General features: G+C 51.6%; 1 protein-coding gene across 1 annotated transcript; it reads left to right on the top strand.

The window, feature by feature from the left end:
- Positions 1–1,926: 1,926 nt before the first annotated feature.
- GATA5 (GATA binding protein 5) lies at positions 1,927–14,623 on the top strand. The gene is made up of 7 exons (XM_042046288.1): positions 1,927–2,160; positions 2,759–3,358; positions 5,424–5,590; positions 11,000–11,125; positions 12,054–12,141; positions 12,636–12,760; positions 13,734–14,623. Exons 2-7 carry the CDS (start codon positions 2,839–2,841, stop codon positions 13,887–13,889), a joined length of 1,182 nt encoding a protein of 393 aa, XP_041902222.1. The 5' UTR covers positions 1,927–2,160; positions 2,759–2,838; the 3' UTR covers positions 13,890–14,623.
- Positions 14,624–17,629: the final 3,006 nt, after the last annotated feature.

Below are 17,629 nucleotides of genomic sequence, written 5' to 3'. Positions count from 1 at the left end.
GGTCCACGGGCAGGTTTTCGCGCACGGTGGTTTTCTCCGCCGTGAGCACGCTCACCGGGTACATCCCTCCGGATTGAGCAGCGCCTCGTTTATTTCTACGTTTTCACATTTCTTTGAACGCCAGAAGCGATCGGAGAAGGCAGTTCGTACACATTTAAAAAAACTTAAATATAATAAATTACAGTTAAGTAACATCTTGAAATTGTGAAAACTGGAAACCCACGCGAAACGAAACGAAGGAATCTCCAGCAGTGGCTCAGCCACAGCAACGAAGGGTTTGGGGCTGGTTTTTTGTAGGGACGCTTTTATCCGTGCCGCCGCGGGACTGGGGCTTCCTCGGGTTTTATTTTCTTTCTCTATAGCTTTTTCACATTTAAAAAAATTTTTTTATGCCTTTTTTTTTTAATATCCCTTTTTTCCCTTAATTTTTTTTTTCCTTTTTCTTTGTTTGTTGGGGGTGGGGGGGGGTAATTAGTTGTTTTGGTTTTGTTTTCTTCTTTTGCTCCGCGGGCACAGGGACACAGGGATACCCTGCGAGCCGTAAACGGCCGCTTTTGCCGAGCAAATAAATACATCTCCAGCCAGTTGCGCTGCATTATTCCGAGGGAAATAGCTGGCATTCCTGCACCAGTTTATTTTGGAGCTGAAATTTCCCACCCTTCCCGCAGCGCTGCTCCCTGCGGAGACGAGGCTGGACGGGCTCCCCCGGGCGCCGGGACCGCACGGGCGGGCAGCGCTGGGCTGCGTTACCGGAGGGCTCCCGGCAGGGCCCGAGCAGGGCCCGATCCAGTCCGTAGAGGCCTGCGAGCGACAAAATTCTGTCCGCCCGGGGATGGAGCAAGCGGCGGGCGAAATTCGCCGAGGGTTTTTCCCCGTTTCTCCGGGGAGGAAAGAGAGGCTCAGCGACTTTGCGCAAAAGCGCAGTTAATTCCCCGGGACAAATCCCGGTAACGATGGAATTATTTCCTCGCTGGCCGGTACCGGAGGAGAGTTAAATTGGCTGAATTACCCGGGCTGATCGGGCTGCTGGGACTAAACGCTCCTTTCCCTCTGGAGTCCCTTCCCGGCTCGCACCGACGGGGAACAGCGGGGAAAGGTTTTTTGTCCCCGTCGCAAGGCCAGAGCGACTCGGCCGGGGGGCTGCAGGGAGAAGGACCCTTCTCTCTGCTGCTCCCCCCGGGGAAGAGCAGAGCACCTGGAAGCGGGACAGCCCCGACGGGACCGTGAGAGGCCGGAGAGCTGCTCTCCGAACGTGGCAAAGCCGCGCTGAGCCCCGGGCGCGGCCGGAACGAGCAGGCTGCGAGCATCGCCGCATCCTCGGCGGACCTGTGGGCCGCTTGAGGAAGTCAGGGCGAGCCGGGGGCAGGCTGAGACGCCCCTTCCCCGTAAGGATGGGGTTTATGTCAAAACAGAACCGGAGCGCTCGCTCGGAGCAGAAAACCACCAGCTCTCATCCTCGGCTTCCAGATCCCCGCCGGGAAGTTTTCGGTGTGCTCCCCAGCATCTCCCTGCGGCCCCGGGCGTGGGGGCATCGCCTGCAGATTGGGTGTGGGAGCGAACCCCAGAAACTCAGCGGGGCCCGCAAAGGAGAGAGCCACTCCCAGACCTCCCCGGGGGCGGGCGGACACCTCCAGCCTCGCTGCGGGGGCGGCCGGGGGCCCGGGGCGGTGCTGGGCGCTCTGGGGGCCGCATCCTGCCCCCGCTCCGCCCGGCCCCGCCGCCCCGCGCCAGGGGGAGGCTGCGGGCGCGTCCCCCCCGCCGGGAGCGGAGCCGGCGGGACTTGTCCCGTCCCCTCCTGCCGGGAGGCGCCCAATCCCGGCCGGGACCGGGGCTGCCCCGCCGGCCGTCACGTGGGCCGGCCCGCACCGGGCCGCCGTAAAGAGCCAGAGCCGCCGCCGCCGTCGCCACTTCCCCGCCGGGCGCAGCCAGGGACGCACCCACGGGAGACGGGGCGGCGAGAGGGGGGACACCGGGGGAGGGCAGCCCCTCTCTGCCCGCGGGTCCGGCTGAGTTGTTTTTTTCTCCTGCCTCGCCCGTAAATTTTATTATATATTTTTTTTTGTATTATTATTTTTATTTTCCTGGGATTTCCCTGGATGGTCTGAGCACAGCTCCATGCCCCCACGGCCATGCCCGGCTCTGCTCCCGGCACGCTGCCATGTGAGTACCTGTGCGGGAGGAGCGGGCCAGGGCGGGATGCTCTTGCGGGGTTCGGCGGCTCGAGCTCTCCGTCCGCAAGGAGAGGCCTGCCCGAGGGTTATTGCGCTTTTTAACAGGAAAGCGGCAGCGCTGGTGGCTGGGGGACACCGGGGATGCTCCTGATCCTGGACCGCTGCCCAGATCCGTCGGGACCCCGTTCCCTGTGGGAACCCTAGGGGCCGCAGCCGGCGCGTCCTCGCCAACAAGGCCCCGAGCTGCGCTCCAGGCCCTGGGTTCTGGAAGAAAAAAAAAAAAAAAAAAGACGGGAAGGGAAATACTATTGGGAAAAAATTTTAATTGTTGGAGTGTTTTTCCGGCCCCTTGGAGGTGCCCAAGCGGGCGGCGGGGCGGGGGAAGGTGCCGGAGGGGTCGCTGCCCGTTCCAATGAGGTTAATTCTCGCCGTGGCTGAGAGGAAAGCTTAAAAAGAAAACAAAGGAAAAAAACTTACAAATTTCAGCCCCTGCTTGAGGCAGGGAAGAGGCGTTTTCGGCGGGGGAAAGGCCTTCGGGTTGCCGGTGTGTGCGGGTCTCAGCCCGCTGCTCTCGGTTCTCCCTCCAGGTTCCTCTGAGTGAGCCCCTCGGCACCGCCGGGCCGCAGCCGGCCGGGCCCTGAGCAGCCGCCGCCGCCGAGGACGGAACATGTATCAGGGTCTGGCCCTCACCCCCAACCATGGCCAGTCGGCTTATTCCCACGACTCCAGCAACTTCCTCCACTCGTCGGCCGGTTCGCCCGTCTACGTGCCCACCACCCGGGTGCCCTCCGTCCTCCAGACGCTGCCCTACCTGCAAGGCTGCGAGCCGCACCAGAGCCACCTCGGCAACCCCCCGGGCTGGGGGCAGAGCGGCGGCGAGGCCGCGGCTTTCAACGCCGGCAGCCCCCACCCGTCGTCGGGCTTCTCGTACTCGCACAGCCCGCCGGGCAGCAGCCCCTCGGGCCGCGACGGCGCCTACCAGGGGCCCCTGCTGCTGGGCGGCGGGGGCCGGGAGCAGTACGGCAACGCCTTGGTGCGCTCCGTTAACGGGTCCTACTCCAGCCCCTACCCCGCCTACGTGACCCCCGAGATACCGCCTTCCTGGACGGCCGGACACTTTGAGAGCAGCGTGCTGCACAGCCTGCAGACGAGGCAGGCGGCCTTGCCCGGCCGCAGGTCCACTTTCGGTAGGTCGCCACCGCCCTTCAGCGACGTCTCGGGGCGCCGGGTGGGAGCCATCTCCATCCCAATGTCAAACCCCATCCCCACTGCGTATCGGTGGCCCAGCCCCGGGATGAGCTGTCCCGCTGGCATTCCCGACGGGAGAGGAGAGGATGATTTTATCCAGGGATGGGGAGATGGTTCGGGAACGGGGTATGTGCGGCTGACCCTGCACAGAGGTGGGATAAGGGAGGGGGTGCTTGTGTGACAAGAAGGGCAAAGACCACGTTTCAAAGCAGAGCAATTCCCCCGGAGGACAGAGGAGCAGAGGCCATTCAACCCCTTCCCTCCCCACCCCACCACCACCCCCGCGGTATCTCCTTCCCACAATATCGACTTTGTGCCTGTGCTTCAATACTTACCCTTGTGTTTAAATTAGCGGGGCAGATTTATAGCTCCCTCCCTTTTAAGTAATTTATTGTGGTAAATTAGTTTATATTTGAACAGACTCTCGGTCTCCTCATTCGCCTTCGCCAAAACAGGTCCGTAGCTGCATTGCTCTGCGGCCTTTGGGGAGACACCGAAAGGCGCTCAGGCGTTGAACAATAAACTTCAATTCCTTTGCATCCACACCGAGAGTACCTTTAAACCAAGCTCTGAGCAAATAAAGTTTTGGGCTTGATTTAACAGGACTCTTCGTGCGCGGGGTTTATAACCCCGGGGGCACTCCACCAGCCTCCTCCGGTTGTGGTTTGCAAAGTCCTTTAAAAGCCACTTCAAGATCTCAGCCGCGTTATCATCTTTACTGCGGTGAACCGAATTATTTTATCTTCACCCCAAGAACAAAGTTAAAGCAGAGAAACAGACCCCTCCCCACCAAGCTGCCTCCCCGGCTCGGCTTTTCCTCCCACGCCGGCGATGCTGGGCAGCGGTTTCTTTCCAGGATTTTCTCTGTGAAAATCTGATGTGTTGTGCGGGAAAGAATCGTCCTGCTGAGGGAGGTGATGCCTCAGAGATCTTTTCTGCACTGTGGATTCGGTGCTTTAAGATCCAGGATAGCGGCTGCCGTCCTCTCTGCCGTTTATTTTTGCTCTTGGATAGTGTAAACTCTCTCAAGTAGTCTAAACTATTCTTTCTTTCTTTTTTTTTTTTTTTTTTTAATTTAATGAGTTACTGCAATTTTTTTTACCTTTTCCCTTTACACTTTATTTCTATTTTCCATTTTCCTCCTTTTAAAGTTTCTCTCTTTCTCCTTTTTCTTTCCGTTGCATAATTATTAATCTGATCGAAGATTTCATTATTTTTAAAAAATAATAATAAAAGCTATTTTTCCTCGTAAGAAAAGAACGGGAAGAATAAATTATTTTTTAAAAGAGGGGGGGAAAAGCGGTAGGAGGAAAAAGACCGACTCGCGATTGAGAGGTGCCCCCGTTTCGCTCCGGGCTGCCCGTTTGCCGCTGAGCCGTGCTCGGGGCAGGGATGGACCGCGGACGGTGCTCCGCGGCTCCTTCTCGGGAATTTCTTTTTTCCCGGGGACAGAAAAAGTGAGGAAGAGCCTCTCCAGCAGGAATTGGGGGCGCGGGAGGCCGGTGATGCTCTCCTGCGGAGCCCGGGAGCCCCGCGGGTGCCAGCCCGGCATCGCTCGGCGGGCAGCTCTGAGCCTTCCCTGGCCGGGCCGTCGCCCCCGGCCAGCGCCTGGGTGTGTTTCATTATGGAAATCAGGAAAATCGCCCCATTTTGTCCCCTCACCCATTTATTTTTGCACCCCGGAGTGCATCATCGCACTCTCCCGCTGATGACCCTGCGCCTCCTCATCCCAGGGAGACCCCAGCCGCATTCAGCCCTTTGGCGTCTTTCGGGGAAGGGATGGGGGAATAGGCGGTCTTTGAACAAAATATTAAAAGATTAAGATGTGGAGGGAATAAAGGGGTTTGGTTCACACTTCTGGGGTGGAGGTAAACCCCCTCCGGCCAGGGATTTCCCCTAGTATTGGGCACAGAGGATTGGAGACCCTCTCCCGCAGGGTCCCCGGGGAAATCCCCGTGCGCCGGGGATGGCTCCTGACCCTCACGCCGCGGGTGTTTCTTCCAGAGTACCTGGAGGAGTTCCCCGGGGACGGCCGGGAATGCGTGAACTGCGGAGCCATGTCCACACCGCTCTGGAGGAAGGACGGCACCGGGCACTACCTGTGCAACGCCTGCGGGCTCTACCACAAAATGAACGGCATCAACCGGCCGCTCAAGCCGCAGAAGAGGCTGGTAAGAGGGGGAAACCCGGCCGGGATCCCCTGCTCCACCCGGGGCTGGCTGGAGGGCAGGGGACGGGGGACTGTAGCAGTGCCTGTGCTGTTGGGATCTCTGTACTTGTGTTAGGTCTGTTTGACCCCCCCGTCCTCCCACAGATTAAGTGGCAGGACACCCTTGTTGCGGTGCAGAACTGGCTGCGGACAGGGGGAATGGGATGAAGCCAGAGGGTTTTCTGCCCTGGCACGAGTGGTGGGCAGTGGAGACAGAGCCGCAGGGACTCGAGGGGTCTCAGGGCTGCACAGAGGGTCTGCACCAGAGCCGAGCAGGGACAATCAGTCCTGCCTGTGGCTGGGACTCTGCGGGCTTCCCCTGGCTCTATTCCTGCAGTGGGTGCATTGCTTTGTATTCTATTATTATTATTATTATTATTACTATTATTATTATTATATTTCCTAGTTCTCCATGCAGACACACAGGGTCTAGGCAAGGCAGTTGAACAGGAGGCAGGGCTGGTCCTGAGCTGGCCCAGCAGGTTTGTGGCTGCTCACAATGGGAGCAGGATGGGGCCCTGCTCCATGCTGCCTTCACCCTCCTGCCTAAGGGGAAAACTTGGGGTTTGGCAGTTCCCAGTTTCCCTGCTGGTTAAAGCAATAATTCCCTCTGTCAATGTAATATTTGGCTTCCTCCAATTGGGATCCCATGGTGAGAGAGGAAAGGTGCGTCCTTTTTTTTTTTTTTTTTTTATTTTTGTGGAGTTGCTTTGGGATGTTTAAATTTGGTGGTAACAGTTTTGGTTTTAGAGCTTGTCATCAGACGCCGTCATTACAAACAGGATGTTTGTTGGAGCCGTGCTGGGGAACAGCTGGGAGCTCCTTGGGCTTTCACTCGGGGTGTATTCCTGTAGTTATTTCTTTTTATTGCAAAACAAATTATTAGCAATAACCCAACAGTGACAATTTTCTGTGTAAGAAAATCAGTAAGGAGAAAAGAAAAGGTTGCAATGGAGCAAGATGTTTCATTCTGATTCCAACACTCGGAAATGCAGCTCTGGATCTGCAAAATGAAATGAGTAGTAGATCCATGGGAAATCCCCCTGTTCTGTTCATCACATTAAAATCAAGGCATTTGTGTGAAACATTTAGCATTATCCAACAGGATTTGCCTGTCTCTCCAAAATCCTTCTGTCTCCTTAAATGTGATGACATTAAATCTGCACCCCCGGTCGCTGCTGTGCCGCAAATCTCAGAGTTACGCTGCTGATTTCTTCAGAGAAAACACGATCCGTGCACAGAGGGAGGTGCAAACCAGTTCAAATCCAACTCTGCATTTCAGACTGGCATCCAAATATGTCACTGGATGATTTTCTAGGGGATTTTTGAGCAGCTTTTCCCTGGGAACCGGAGACATCTCGCTGCTGTTCCATATTTTATTTCAGCACGTGGGAAGGGAGACGGCCGTGCGTTGCCTGCACCCTGCCTGAGCCTCATCGGTAGCACCCGTCAGGCATTTTTCAACAAACATTTCACCAAAGTTTTCTGATGGAAAACGCTTGTTTGTAGAATTAGACCATTTCCCAGAGATGAGCAAATATAGTTGGGAATTATCAAAATACTTCCAACCTTTTTTATTATTTTGGCAATAAATACAATAATGATAAATCTCAAATGAAAGAGCTGATTCTTGTCCAGAGGAAACTTTTTGCTAGGGTTGAAATATTTGAGGGGATTTTGATTTATGGATTAGAGAAGGGGCTGCAATTTTGACTTTCCATCCTGACTTAGGAATTAAACATTTTGAAACCTTGGGTTTTCCCAAGGCTGTGAAATGTCTTGTTGCAACAAGTTCTGCCCTATTGGAAGAAGAGAGATCTACTGATGATGGGCAAGAGGGTGCCAGCTCTGGGAGCCGAGCAGTGAATGCAGTGACTCCATGGCTGCAGGAACAGTGAAATCAGCTTTCCCAGTGCAGTGAAATACAGACACAGGAAAGAAAAAATGGTTGCTTTTGTCCTTTACGTTACGACCTTTGTTCTGTACGTAGACACCGCGCTGGGAGTTATTCTGACTTCTGTTTTCACAAAGCAAAGTCCCCCAGAAGAGAACACAGCATGGCCCAGATAACACTGCAGGAATGATGTCCTGCAGCTCAGCCTGCTCGTGCATAGGAGAGGGAGAGCAGCAGTAGTGTAGTTTCCACTTCATTTTTTGTTTCCTTTTTTTCGAGATAAGGGCAACATCCTCTACACAGCAGGGACAGCCATTCTGCTCCAGCCTGTGTCTGGATTCAAAGTGCTGTGGCTTTCAGCAGAAAGGGTTTTTGTTAGAGGAGGATGGAGGCAGCACTTTATTTTAGGCAGCACCTTTTCTAGCCAAAGTTTCTCGGTGTGTTTCACAAGATGGTATCTTAGACCTAGTGTGAAAAGCCAAATCACTTTTGGAACCAGGAGCAGCTGGTGGAGTTTCATGGCTCGTGCTATTTCCTGTGTTAAGAGGGGATCTGCCCTGCATGTTGCAGTACAGGAGGGGCAGATGCAGCAGAATCCTGAGCTGAAGGACTACTCTGAATTTTTCCAGCTTGGCTCAGAGGATATTTTTTCCACCTCGGCCCAGGAGGAATTTTTTCAGCCTGTCCCTTTTTACAGTTTGCAGCGCGCAGTGGGTTTGGTGACGCTTTTGGGGAAGGTGGGGATGGGATTGATCACAGCCTTTGGACAATCCAATCGGACCCTAGAACCACCCAGTCCTCACAACATGTGCCTTGGTTCTCTTCTGCCTCTCAGTTCTTGCTGCTCCCTCATCCTCCAAGGGGCAGGTTTGCCCAGAGCTGTAGTGACAAAGGCAAATCTCAGAGGATGCTGCTGCCTTTGGCTCTGAGCCTCGGATCTCCCCACTTTCAGGAGCTGAGCTCAGATATCTCAGCACGCTTTGCTACAACTTCTTTCCTGTAAACCACAAGTCCCCTCGAATCTGCTGGAAATGGGGGCAGAGAAGCATTGATTAAATCTGGGGGTTCCGTGCCTTTTTTTTCCCCTGTGAAACTCGGTGGTTTCTTTTCCACCTTTGAAAAGGAGGTGAGGCAAAGTCCCTGACAGCTTGGTCTCCCTCAGAAGGACCTGCCCTGCTGGCTTTGAAGTTTTTGAGCTCTCCAAGCAGCTCTCACACATAGTTAATTCAATAGGCACCAACTCACCATTCCTTGAGCTTATCAGCAGCACTTGGCTGTCAAGCCAGGTCTGTGAAGAGTTTTTGTTTGAGTGTATGGTGCATTTGTATAAATAAACACTGAGCACAATGTTGAAGTCAACAACTTCCTAGACAAGGTCAGAATGGTACAAAGGCAGTGGGGTGGAGGCAGGCAGAAATGCATTTTCTTTCAAGAGAATTGCTGGGAAACCAGCAATAATGTATTGTACCCACGTCCTTCAGTGAGCAGTGGTAGCCTTGACTGTCTCTTGCTTGCTAAGATGGCAGGTTGTGGTGCAAGAGCAGGTTCTCATGGGGTTCCTGGGGTTTAAATTGTAGTATTGGTTGTGGAGGATGGTTTCTTCTCTCCTTGGCTGTGCGAGGAGGAGCCAGCCTGCAGAATGACATTCAGGATGCATAGAAGGCATGTGTCACTGTCCCGTCAGGAATCCCAGGAGCAGGTTGTGATGCAGTGCTGGCAGGGTGGGCAAACCTCTGGCAGGGCTGGCATTGCCCTTGGGCCACCAGAGCCACAGGTCTCATTGTCGTCTCATCTGCAAGCTGTGGACACAACATCCTGTGAAACAGGGAGAGTGTGTCCCTCCCTCACAGGGACCTGTGGTGGCCCAGAAAATTTGAGACTTTTGAAAGGGCTTTGTGTTGGCCTTTCCCCATCGGCAGGCGAGGACAAATTGCAGCAGTTGTCCCAGGGCTGAGTGCCTCCAGATTCCCCTCTGTGTCCAGCAGGAGCTGGACCTCAGAATCCTTGCATCCATCAGGTGCTCAGCACCTGCCTCTGCTCCCATCAGAGCCGAGGTCCCTCCTGGTTGCAGGGATGAGCAGCACAGCCCTGGCAGCTGAAAGGCTCTCAGGGCACTCTGTAGCTGCTCCAGGATCTTGCTGTGACACCAGGTCCCTTATTAGGTACAAAGATTGTTGTCTCATCCCCTGTGCCAGGCTTGTCAGCTCACACCTTGGTGTATTATTATTTTTGCCCGGTTATTTCTTGCAAGCTGAATAATTCCCAAAGTGATGCCATTATTTGCAAATAGTTGCTGAGACCTCTTTGCTGAGCAACGAGTGAATCAAACCTAGGGCATGTCACTTGTGCCTCTTGAAATTCAAAGCTGATCTTTATTTGACTGCTAACCTTGTAAAAACATTTCATTTTTATTCCTACTCTTCCCACCTCATTCGTTATATTGCTCAGTCAGGATATCAAGCAATAATGGAAAAATAAACAAACAGGGAGTTTTTTATTGCCTCCATCACCTTTTGTCTGCCTTTGAGTGGATTCAAAGTGATTTTTCTGAGAGCTGAAGAACTTATTTAGACACCTGAATGTGGAGAGGCTGAGATATTACTTATGCCACAGGTATCTTACACTTAGTGAGGTCTTTTATTAAAATAGTTTCAATACCTGGTGTTAAGAGACTCTCAAACGAAATGCTTATTGAGCTGACAAGTCTGTATAAAGAGAGATGGGAATTTTCCAGCGGCTTGGAGGAAGGTTGTCAGAAATTAGTTTGCTGCTTCTGCCAGAATGTTTCCTTCTCCATTTGGAATTACTAATGTTTCAGAGCCAGCAACCACTGCACTCACAAAATATGTCATTAATTAATGTCTGCAGGGTGTTTCTAGAGCCCGTAAGAGAACAGGTTATCTGTGAGACTTGACGAATAACCTCCCTTGTCTCACCATGGACCAGTTCAGGTTGGTTCTGCTCAGTTCAGCCAACTGATTCCAGTTGTCGTAACACAGAGATTAATTGGGATGTTTCTAACTTTAGTGGTAGTTCTGAGTGCAAGAAAACAGAAGAGTTCACTCAAAGCATGAATTTTCTTCATGCATTTAAAGCCCAGCTGGCATTTTCAATCTCTTTCTCCACCTGAGTGGATCTTCTGGAGGGAGGTTCTCTGTGCTCTGAGTCCTGATCACTTCCAGCAGATTTGTTGGAAGTTTGTGAAATTAGTTGCAAGGATATTTTCCAGGTTTATCAATCTAACAAAAAAACAACCCAAACCAAAACAACAACAACAAACCCTAAACCAAACAAACACTTGCAAATTAGAGTGATCTCATTTGAATGCAATTTCTTTGATCTGAATTTGGCTCTCACTTGTGTTTCACATTTCCCGGGAATATGGTGTACTTGGAGATGTCATTTTTATATGAAAGGAAACTTCCCAGTCCATCACTCCTGTGTGTGCACTCATGTGTTTGTTTGCTTGTTTTGAAGTCTTCATCGAGACGTGCTGGCCTTTGTTGCACTAACTGCCACACCACCAACACCACCCTGTGGAGAAGGAACGCCGAGGGAGAGCCCGTCTGCAACGCCTGCGGCTTGTACATGAAACTCCATGGGGTGAGGAGCACATCCACACCGGGAGGGACCCTCTGGGGTTTGGGATCACTGCCCGGCAGCTCTAGGAGATCAGCTCTGGAAGGACCAGCCTCTGGACTGGACCCAGAAGAGCTGTACCTTGAACAATTAAAAGTTCAGTCTACTGGGGTGCTCCAGGGTGAGGCTGAGGGAGTACTGGAATGCTCTCAGCTTGCCCAGAGATGTGGATGCTTCATCCCTGGAAGCGTCCAAGACCAGGCTGGATGCATCTTGGAGAAATCTGGGATAGTGGAACTTGTCCCTGCCCATGGCAGAGGAGCTGGAACTACACGATCTTTAAGATCCCTTCCAACCCAAACCATCCTAAGATTCCATGAAAAGAAAGCTTACCAGGCTCCAGCACCTGGAGGCTGAAGCTCCCCAAACCCAAACTGAGATAAGGAACGTATTTCTTCTCTATGTGCTAATTAAGAATGTGTGAAGGAGGCTGCAGAGCCCACATGGAGGCTGATAACATTTACCCACAGAGGATGGGATCTGTTGGTGACACATCCTTCAGCCAAAGAGGAGACTCCATCCCTCCATCAGGCTTCTTCAAACTTCTGCCATAAAGGCTGAAGCCTCTTTACCCCATGCCCATTCCCTCTGAGCCCTGTAGGCTCTCAGTCTGTCAGTGTAATTTAATAGGGCCCTGAGATAAAGGTCACTAATAAATCAGGAAAAGAAAAATAGGAAATAAAGGAAAAAACAAAATTTGTGGGAAAGCCTTAGCTGTTAGCCTTATACATCTTCCAGCCAAGGCCTGATGCAGAGAAAAATAGCTCTTAGTGAAGGACAAGGACTTTAGGTGCTTTGCATGAGCTACAGCACAGAAATAGGAGAACAACACATGCAGGAAGGAGCTGAATAAAATACAATATTAATGATTCCAAACTTTATGAATGTCAAGGTACCACGACCTCTGGCCATGAAAAAGGAAAGCATCCAGACGAGGAAAAGGAAGCCTAAAAACATTACCAAAGGCAAAGCCTCAACAGGTACAGTGCTGCTATGATCCATCCTGGGGCCTTGGAGCACAGTTCACTTCAACATGTCTTCTGAAGGAAATTATGATAATTAAAAATAATGGGATTTTTTTACCTGATGATTGCTTTAGATCTAGGGCCTGTATTTATGCATAGACCTCGTTTGATAGGAGGATGCTTGGTAGGAAATCTCAGTGCTGTCACGTTGTTGTGAGATTCCTCTGGGCTGTGGGCACCTGGCTCCAGTGCAGCAGTGCTCATCTTCAAGCAGATTTGGGATAAATTAAATAAAGGGGAAAAAAACACTGCCAGATTTTGAAAGGGTTCCCTCCTCCTCCATCAGATTCTTGACAGAGAAATACAAAACCTTTTCTGACAGAGATATAGTAGAAAGAGAACAGTAGAATCATGCTGTGAGATGTCATGGTTGCCATTAAAATAGAAATTTCTTTCAGAGCAGGTTTGCACCCACATTGCTTCACTGCCCTCTACCAATTGTCTTCCAGGATCCACGACTTCGGCCACTAATTCCCCTTCTTCCATTACCAACTCAGACAGCACGGTCACTTTAAAGTCAGAGCCCAGCACAACCTCACAGTACCCCGGACAAACCATCGTGTCGGTGTCCCAGGTAAGGAGCAGGGCCCAGAGCCATCGCCTGCTGGCGTGGATGATCCACACGCCTCCACGGCCGCTGCTCTGGGGGACCTTGATGAGGTTAAGCAATTAATTCATTGTGCTGTGGCCACCAGCCTGATGGACTCCCTCAGGCTGAGAAAAGCAGGGAGCATGAGCCAAGATGCTGTGGATGAGAAAGGTCTCCAGCTTGTTGGCTTTCCATTGGATTTTTCATCCTGCAGTGGGGAACTGGGTTGTCCAAGCTCTGCTGCAGCTTCAGTGCAGAGCTGAGTTTAATTCCCATCTCCTGCCATGAAGGCACAACACTGTTGAGTTGATGAGATCAGCCCAGGGTGGAATCCTCTGTAGCTCCCAAGAAAAGGCTTCCTGGGCATGTGTTATCAGCACTTTATAGCCCTGAGGTGCTCAGTGACCACAGAGCTGTGATGCTGTCAGAGGCCCCACTTTTGTGCCAAGTTTTTCTTAGGGGCTGGTTGCTATTTCATCTTGGTACAGGAAAAAAAGGCTCTAAATCAACTCACACATCAAAATTTTGTAGCCCAACATTGTCTTTATGCCGAGTCTAAGCCCTCCCTGAGCTGGTCATGTGTGTATGAAGGGGAAGATCTGCCCCAGCACCATATGGAGTAGGGAATCTTGTTTGAAACCAAGAAATGCGGTTTGTGCTGTGCTCTGAAAAAATATACACACACCTAAAGGTCTCCAAACTGGAGATATTTAATCAATGAATAAATGCAGATGGGCCCTGGGATGCCTCCTCTTTGCCGGGTCATTGTGGTTGCACTGAGGGTGCAGCACCCTTCCCACCCAGCTCCGGACTGCTCTGAAGGGAACTGTAGCATCAGGGATAACCCACTCTGGTCACAATCTATCCTAGTGCTACCTCTGCTTTATGACAAGGGGCCAGTGGTTAATGACAGTGGTTAAGGCTTTCTAACGTCCCTCTGCTTCCCTCCCCGGGGCAGGCACAGAGCCAGTCGGACGAGGCACTGGCCAGCGGCCACGGCGAGTTCAAATTCGAGCCCGAGGACTACACCTTCTCCCCCAGCAGCATGGCCCCGCAGCCTGGGCTGAGCGTGCCCCTCCGGCAGGACTCCTGGTGTGCCCTGGCACTCGCCTAGGAACCCCCAGCCTCCGAGAAAGCCTCGGGACCAATGTTTTCGGCTGTCCGAGGGGCAGGAGGACGAGCTGCCCCAGCGCCCTGGGATGCGGGGGTCGAGCCACAGCCACAGGACAGGTTTCTCTTGGAGGATGCCCATGGAAAACACCAGCTGGATGGGGCTGGGATGACCCCGCTGTGGCACCAGGTCCCCAAAATCTCATCCTTCCCCGGAGCAGCCCAGGGCTGCCTCCCCAAGGCCGGAACCTCGGGGCTGCCTCCGTTTTCCCGGGGAAAGCCTTCCTCCTCTGAGACGAAGCCAGCAAATAAATGCATCCCAGAATCTATGTTTATTCACAGTGATTTCTCCCTCCTATGACTCCACTGTGTGCAATTTATTCCACTTTCCAATAAAAGACTGTAATAACATGGCACCAAATAACTTAATTTTATTAAAATGTAAGCTACATGGCCTGCCTTATGTTTTATTGGCCACAACAGGAAGAAAAGAGAAAAAAAAAAAAGCAATGGTTGTTTTAAACATTTACTGTTTTATATTAAAAACAATCATCTCTATAGAGTGTTAGCTTCTGAAGTGTTTTGCATATCAACACTGAGCTGATGAGTCATACATGAAATAAACACGCTGCTCTTCCCTTTCCAGCTCCAAACAAAGAGGTTTTTAGTATTATTTTAGGCAAACAACATGACAAAAATGGTCAAAGCCTCCCAATAATAAAAGAATACTAAAATGCTGGTTTTTTCTTTTGTATTTCCTGATTGGTTTTGATGTTGCCAAGTCTGAGCATTAGAAAATCAGAAGTTAGTCCTCCAAAACTTAAAAGAAAGGCTTGAGGGACTGAAAAATATGGGGTGTATTAGAGGTGTAATTGTTTGCATCCAGTTTTGGGGTTGTTTTGAGCAGAGGATTTCCAGTTTTCAGCCATGCAGAGCAGATTGCTTTTTAATTATTTTAATGAAGGCCAAGTAGAAAACAATTTCTTGGAGCTGAGCTGTAGCAGATCTTCAGTGATGCAAAACCCACACCACACTTCCAAAAGCTGGCAACAGTGTGTTTCTGCAGCATCTCAGATATGGGAAATGGGGAGATATGCCCTGTAAGGGGATCCTGAAAGTCCCAAGGAACCTGGGGATGAGGAATAGACCATATTGAAGAGGAGAGAAGAGTGGGAAATGAAGGGGGAGCAAGGTCATGAAGTTACTTATGGCCTACTTTATTTGTTATTTCTAAACAAAATCCCCAGCCACTCTGTACAGCTATTTATGGCCAGGAAACTGTCAAGTAATAGTTCCTTAATATAGAAGTTGACCTGTCCAGGGCTTCCTGGAGCAACTCTTCCTCTTGTCAGAAGAGATGGATCACTTGATTTTTATTATAAACAACAGGCTAAAGAGGATCAGGGAGAGTGAATCTGACATCAAGTCACAACTCAGCTGAGATGGAGGATGATACTTTCCACCATGCAACCCTCGCTGGAGGAAAGGAGATGCTCCAGGCACTGGGGAGCACTGGTCCCCTGCAGGGGCTGCTCTGTGCAGGCACGGTGGGGGTTCAAACCACCCTTTTATCAAAGCCCATGGGTGAAAACTGTCTTTGGAGGAGTATTTCGTTTGCCTCCAGAGCTTCCCTAGCAGCCTGCATGATGCCAAGCTCCAGTGCCAGGGCAAAGGCTGTCATGGAAAGGCATCCCTCCAGTGCCAGGCCAGCACTGGCACACCGGGTTTGCAGGGCCAGGCTCTGACCATGGATCCACATCTCTACCGTTTGTTTTTCCACTCTCTGGCCGGCCAACATCCGCAGCAGAGCCAGGCACAGCCAGGCAGCAGATAAGCCAGCAGCACAAGGCTGGAGGGTAACACCATTCCCAAATCCAGCCCAAACTGTTAGTCTGGAGTCAAGGAAATGGGTGATGTGGCCCGAGCTCAGGCGACCTGCTGGCGCCCAGGGTGACGTGTCACGGCACAGGCTGGCAAGAGGCAGCAGAGCCCTGGGTAACGAGCAGCGCTCCTGGGCAGCTCCCCAAACTCCAAACTCTGCAGACAGGAAAAAAGACAGCACAGCACAAGTCATGGCAAGATGATTTCTATGGATGATGGCAGGGGGTCCTTGCTTTTTCATCTGCATGACCCCGAGGAGGAGAGTTATTTTAAAGGCAAACAAGGAGACCTAAACAATGCCAAGATGTTGACACCAGTGGCTCCAGAGGTTTTATTTATTGCCTGTTGGTAACCGTCGACCGGGTGTCAGGATGCTCCAGGGGCTGGTGACAGACGAAACGAGGCAGAGGGACAAGAAGTGAAACAACTGGGACATGTGTAATTTTTCCTTCCTGCTCACTCCCTGCCCTCACTGGGTGACGTCATCCACAATGCCATTTTTTCATTTCTTGTCTTCCAATCTTTCACTCCCATTCCCAAGGCAGGAGCCATCCCTGCAGACTTGTGGGCTTTGGTCTCCTCATGGCAGAAGCAGTGTCTGCCCAGCCCTGTGGGAGAGGGGAATTCCTTCCCTCCAGGTCCTTGCACCCAGAGAGGAACCAGCGCCCCTGTGCAAGTCCCAGGCTTGCAGACCCACACCCAGAGGGATCCATGCAATATTTATCCATTCCCCCGGCCAGTTGCCACTTTGAAGTCCTTCCCTAAGGAATCCATGTCCCTTTTTACCCCCCATGACATGGAAAAGAGCAGCATTTGCCCCAGTAGGTGAGAACAAAAACCATGGGAAAGTTTGGATCCTGCCAGCTCACACTGCATCCTCAGTCCTGCTCCTACAGCCTCCTGGTGGCACAGCCGAGCTCAGCTCACAGAGTTTGTCACAGGAATTTGAATGTTTGGAGTGGCAGGATTGAAGAAGATCAGACAGAATAATGAGGTTTGGGAGAACCAGACCCTGCAGCTGACCAGGATGTGGGCTCCCCCCAGAGCAGGCACTGTCCCACCCCTGCTGGCTCCAGCCAGGTTGGACCCTGCCCAACCTGCTGTGCCAAAAGCTCTGTCAGCTTCAGAGAACAACTTTTACTTCTCTTTCCCAAACCTTTCTCAGTCCCCTTCATGCTCCCTCCCCTTCCAAGGCATGGGGTGTATTTGCTCTCCGGCAGGTCTGGTGGCTTGTGGACAACTATTCTGTTTAATGCTGTTGTACAGCTGCCTTGGGGCTATCAATTGCCTTTGTTCAAAGGTTGCCTGCCCAGATGACTTTACAACATGACTACAATGATTTGCTCCATTTTGCACTTTAAACTGATGCCACGGTGATTTCTACCAGGTCAGCAAGCAAGTAATGAAGCACTTGAGCCTATAAACACATGTTGTTCTTGTTTATGGTCATATTAATAGCACAATAAAATCATTGCTCACCCAAGCAGTTGCTTTCAAAAAAAAGAAAAGTTTGTTTCCTTTAGGTTTCTGCATGGAAAATGGAAAGTTGTGGTTTCATGTCTGCCGGACCCCCAAAGCCCCAGACTCTCTAATGGGGTGTCACTTTTATGCTGGAGCACAGAACCATCATTTTTCCTGTGTTGCACACAGAAAGGTTCAGCGCAACTTGTGTGGCATCTCAGCTGCTGCCTGGGGTCTGCCTAAACTGCAAATCCCACCCAGCTGGCAGAGGAGTTTGACTGCTCCTCACATGAGCCTTGGGGACACACAGCCCCCAGGAGAAGCTGTGCGCAAAGTCTCTGGTTTGGCTGGTTTGTGCCAGCTGAGGAACAATGCCCACCGTGGTTATAAGGGATGGGGGCA

Source organism: Corvus kubaryi, unplaced genomic scaffold, assembly GCF_017639235.1.
Source record: "Corvus kubaryi isolate FWS band 111438036 unplaced genomic scaffold, C.kubaryi_AGA036_p1.0 134, whole genome shotgun sequence".
Classification (NCBI taxonomy): domain Eukaryota; kingdom Metazoa; phylum Chordata; class Aves; order Passeriformes; family Corvidae; genus Corvus; species Corvus kubaryi.
The sequence above is the reverse complement of the archived record's forward strand: the minus strand, read 5'-3'. Positions and strand labels throughout refer to the sequence as shown.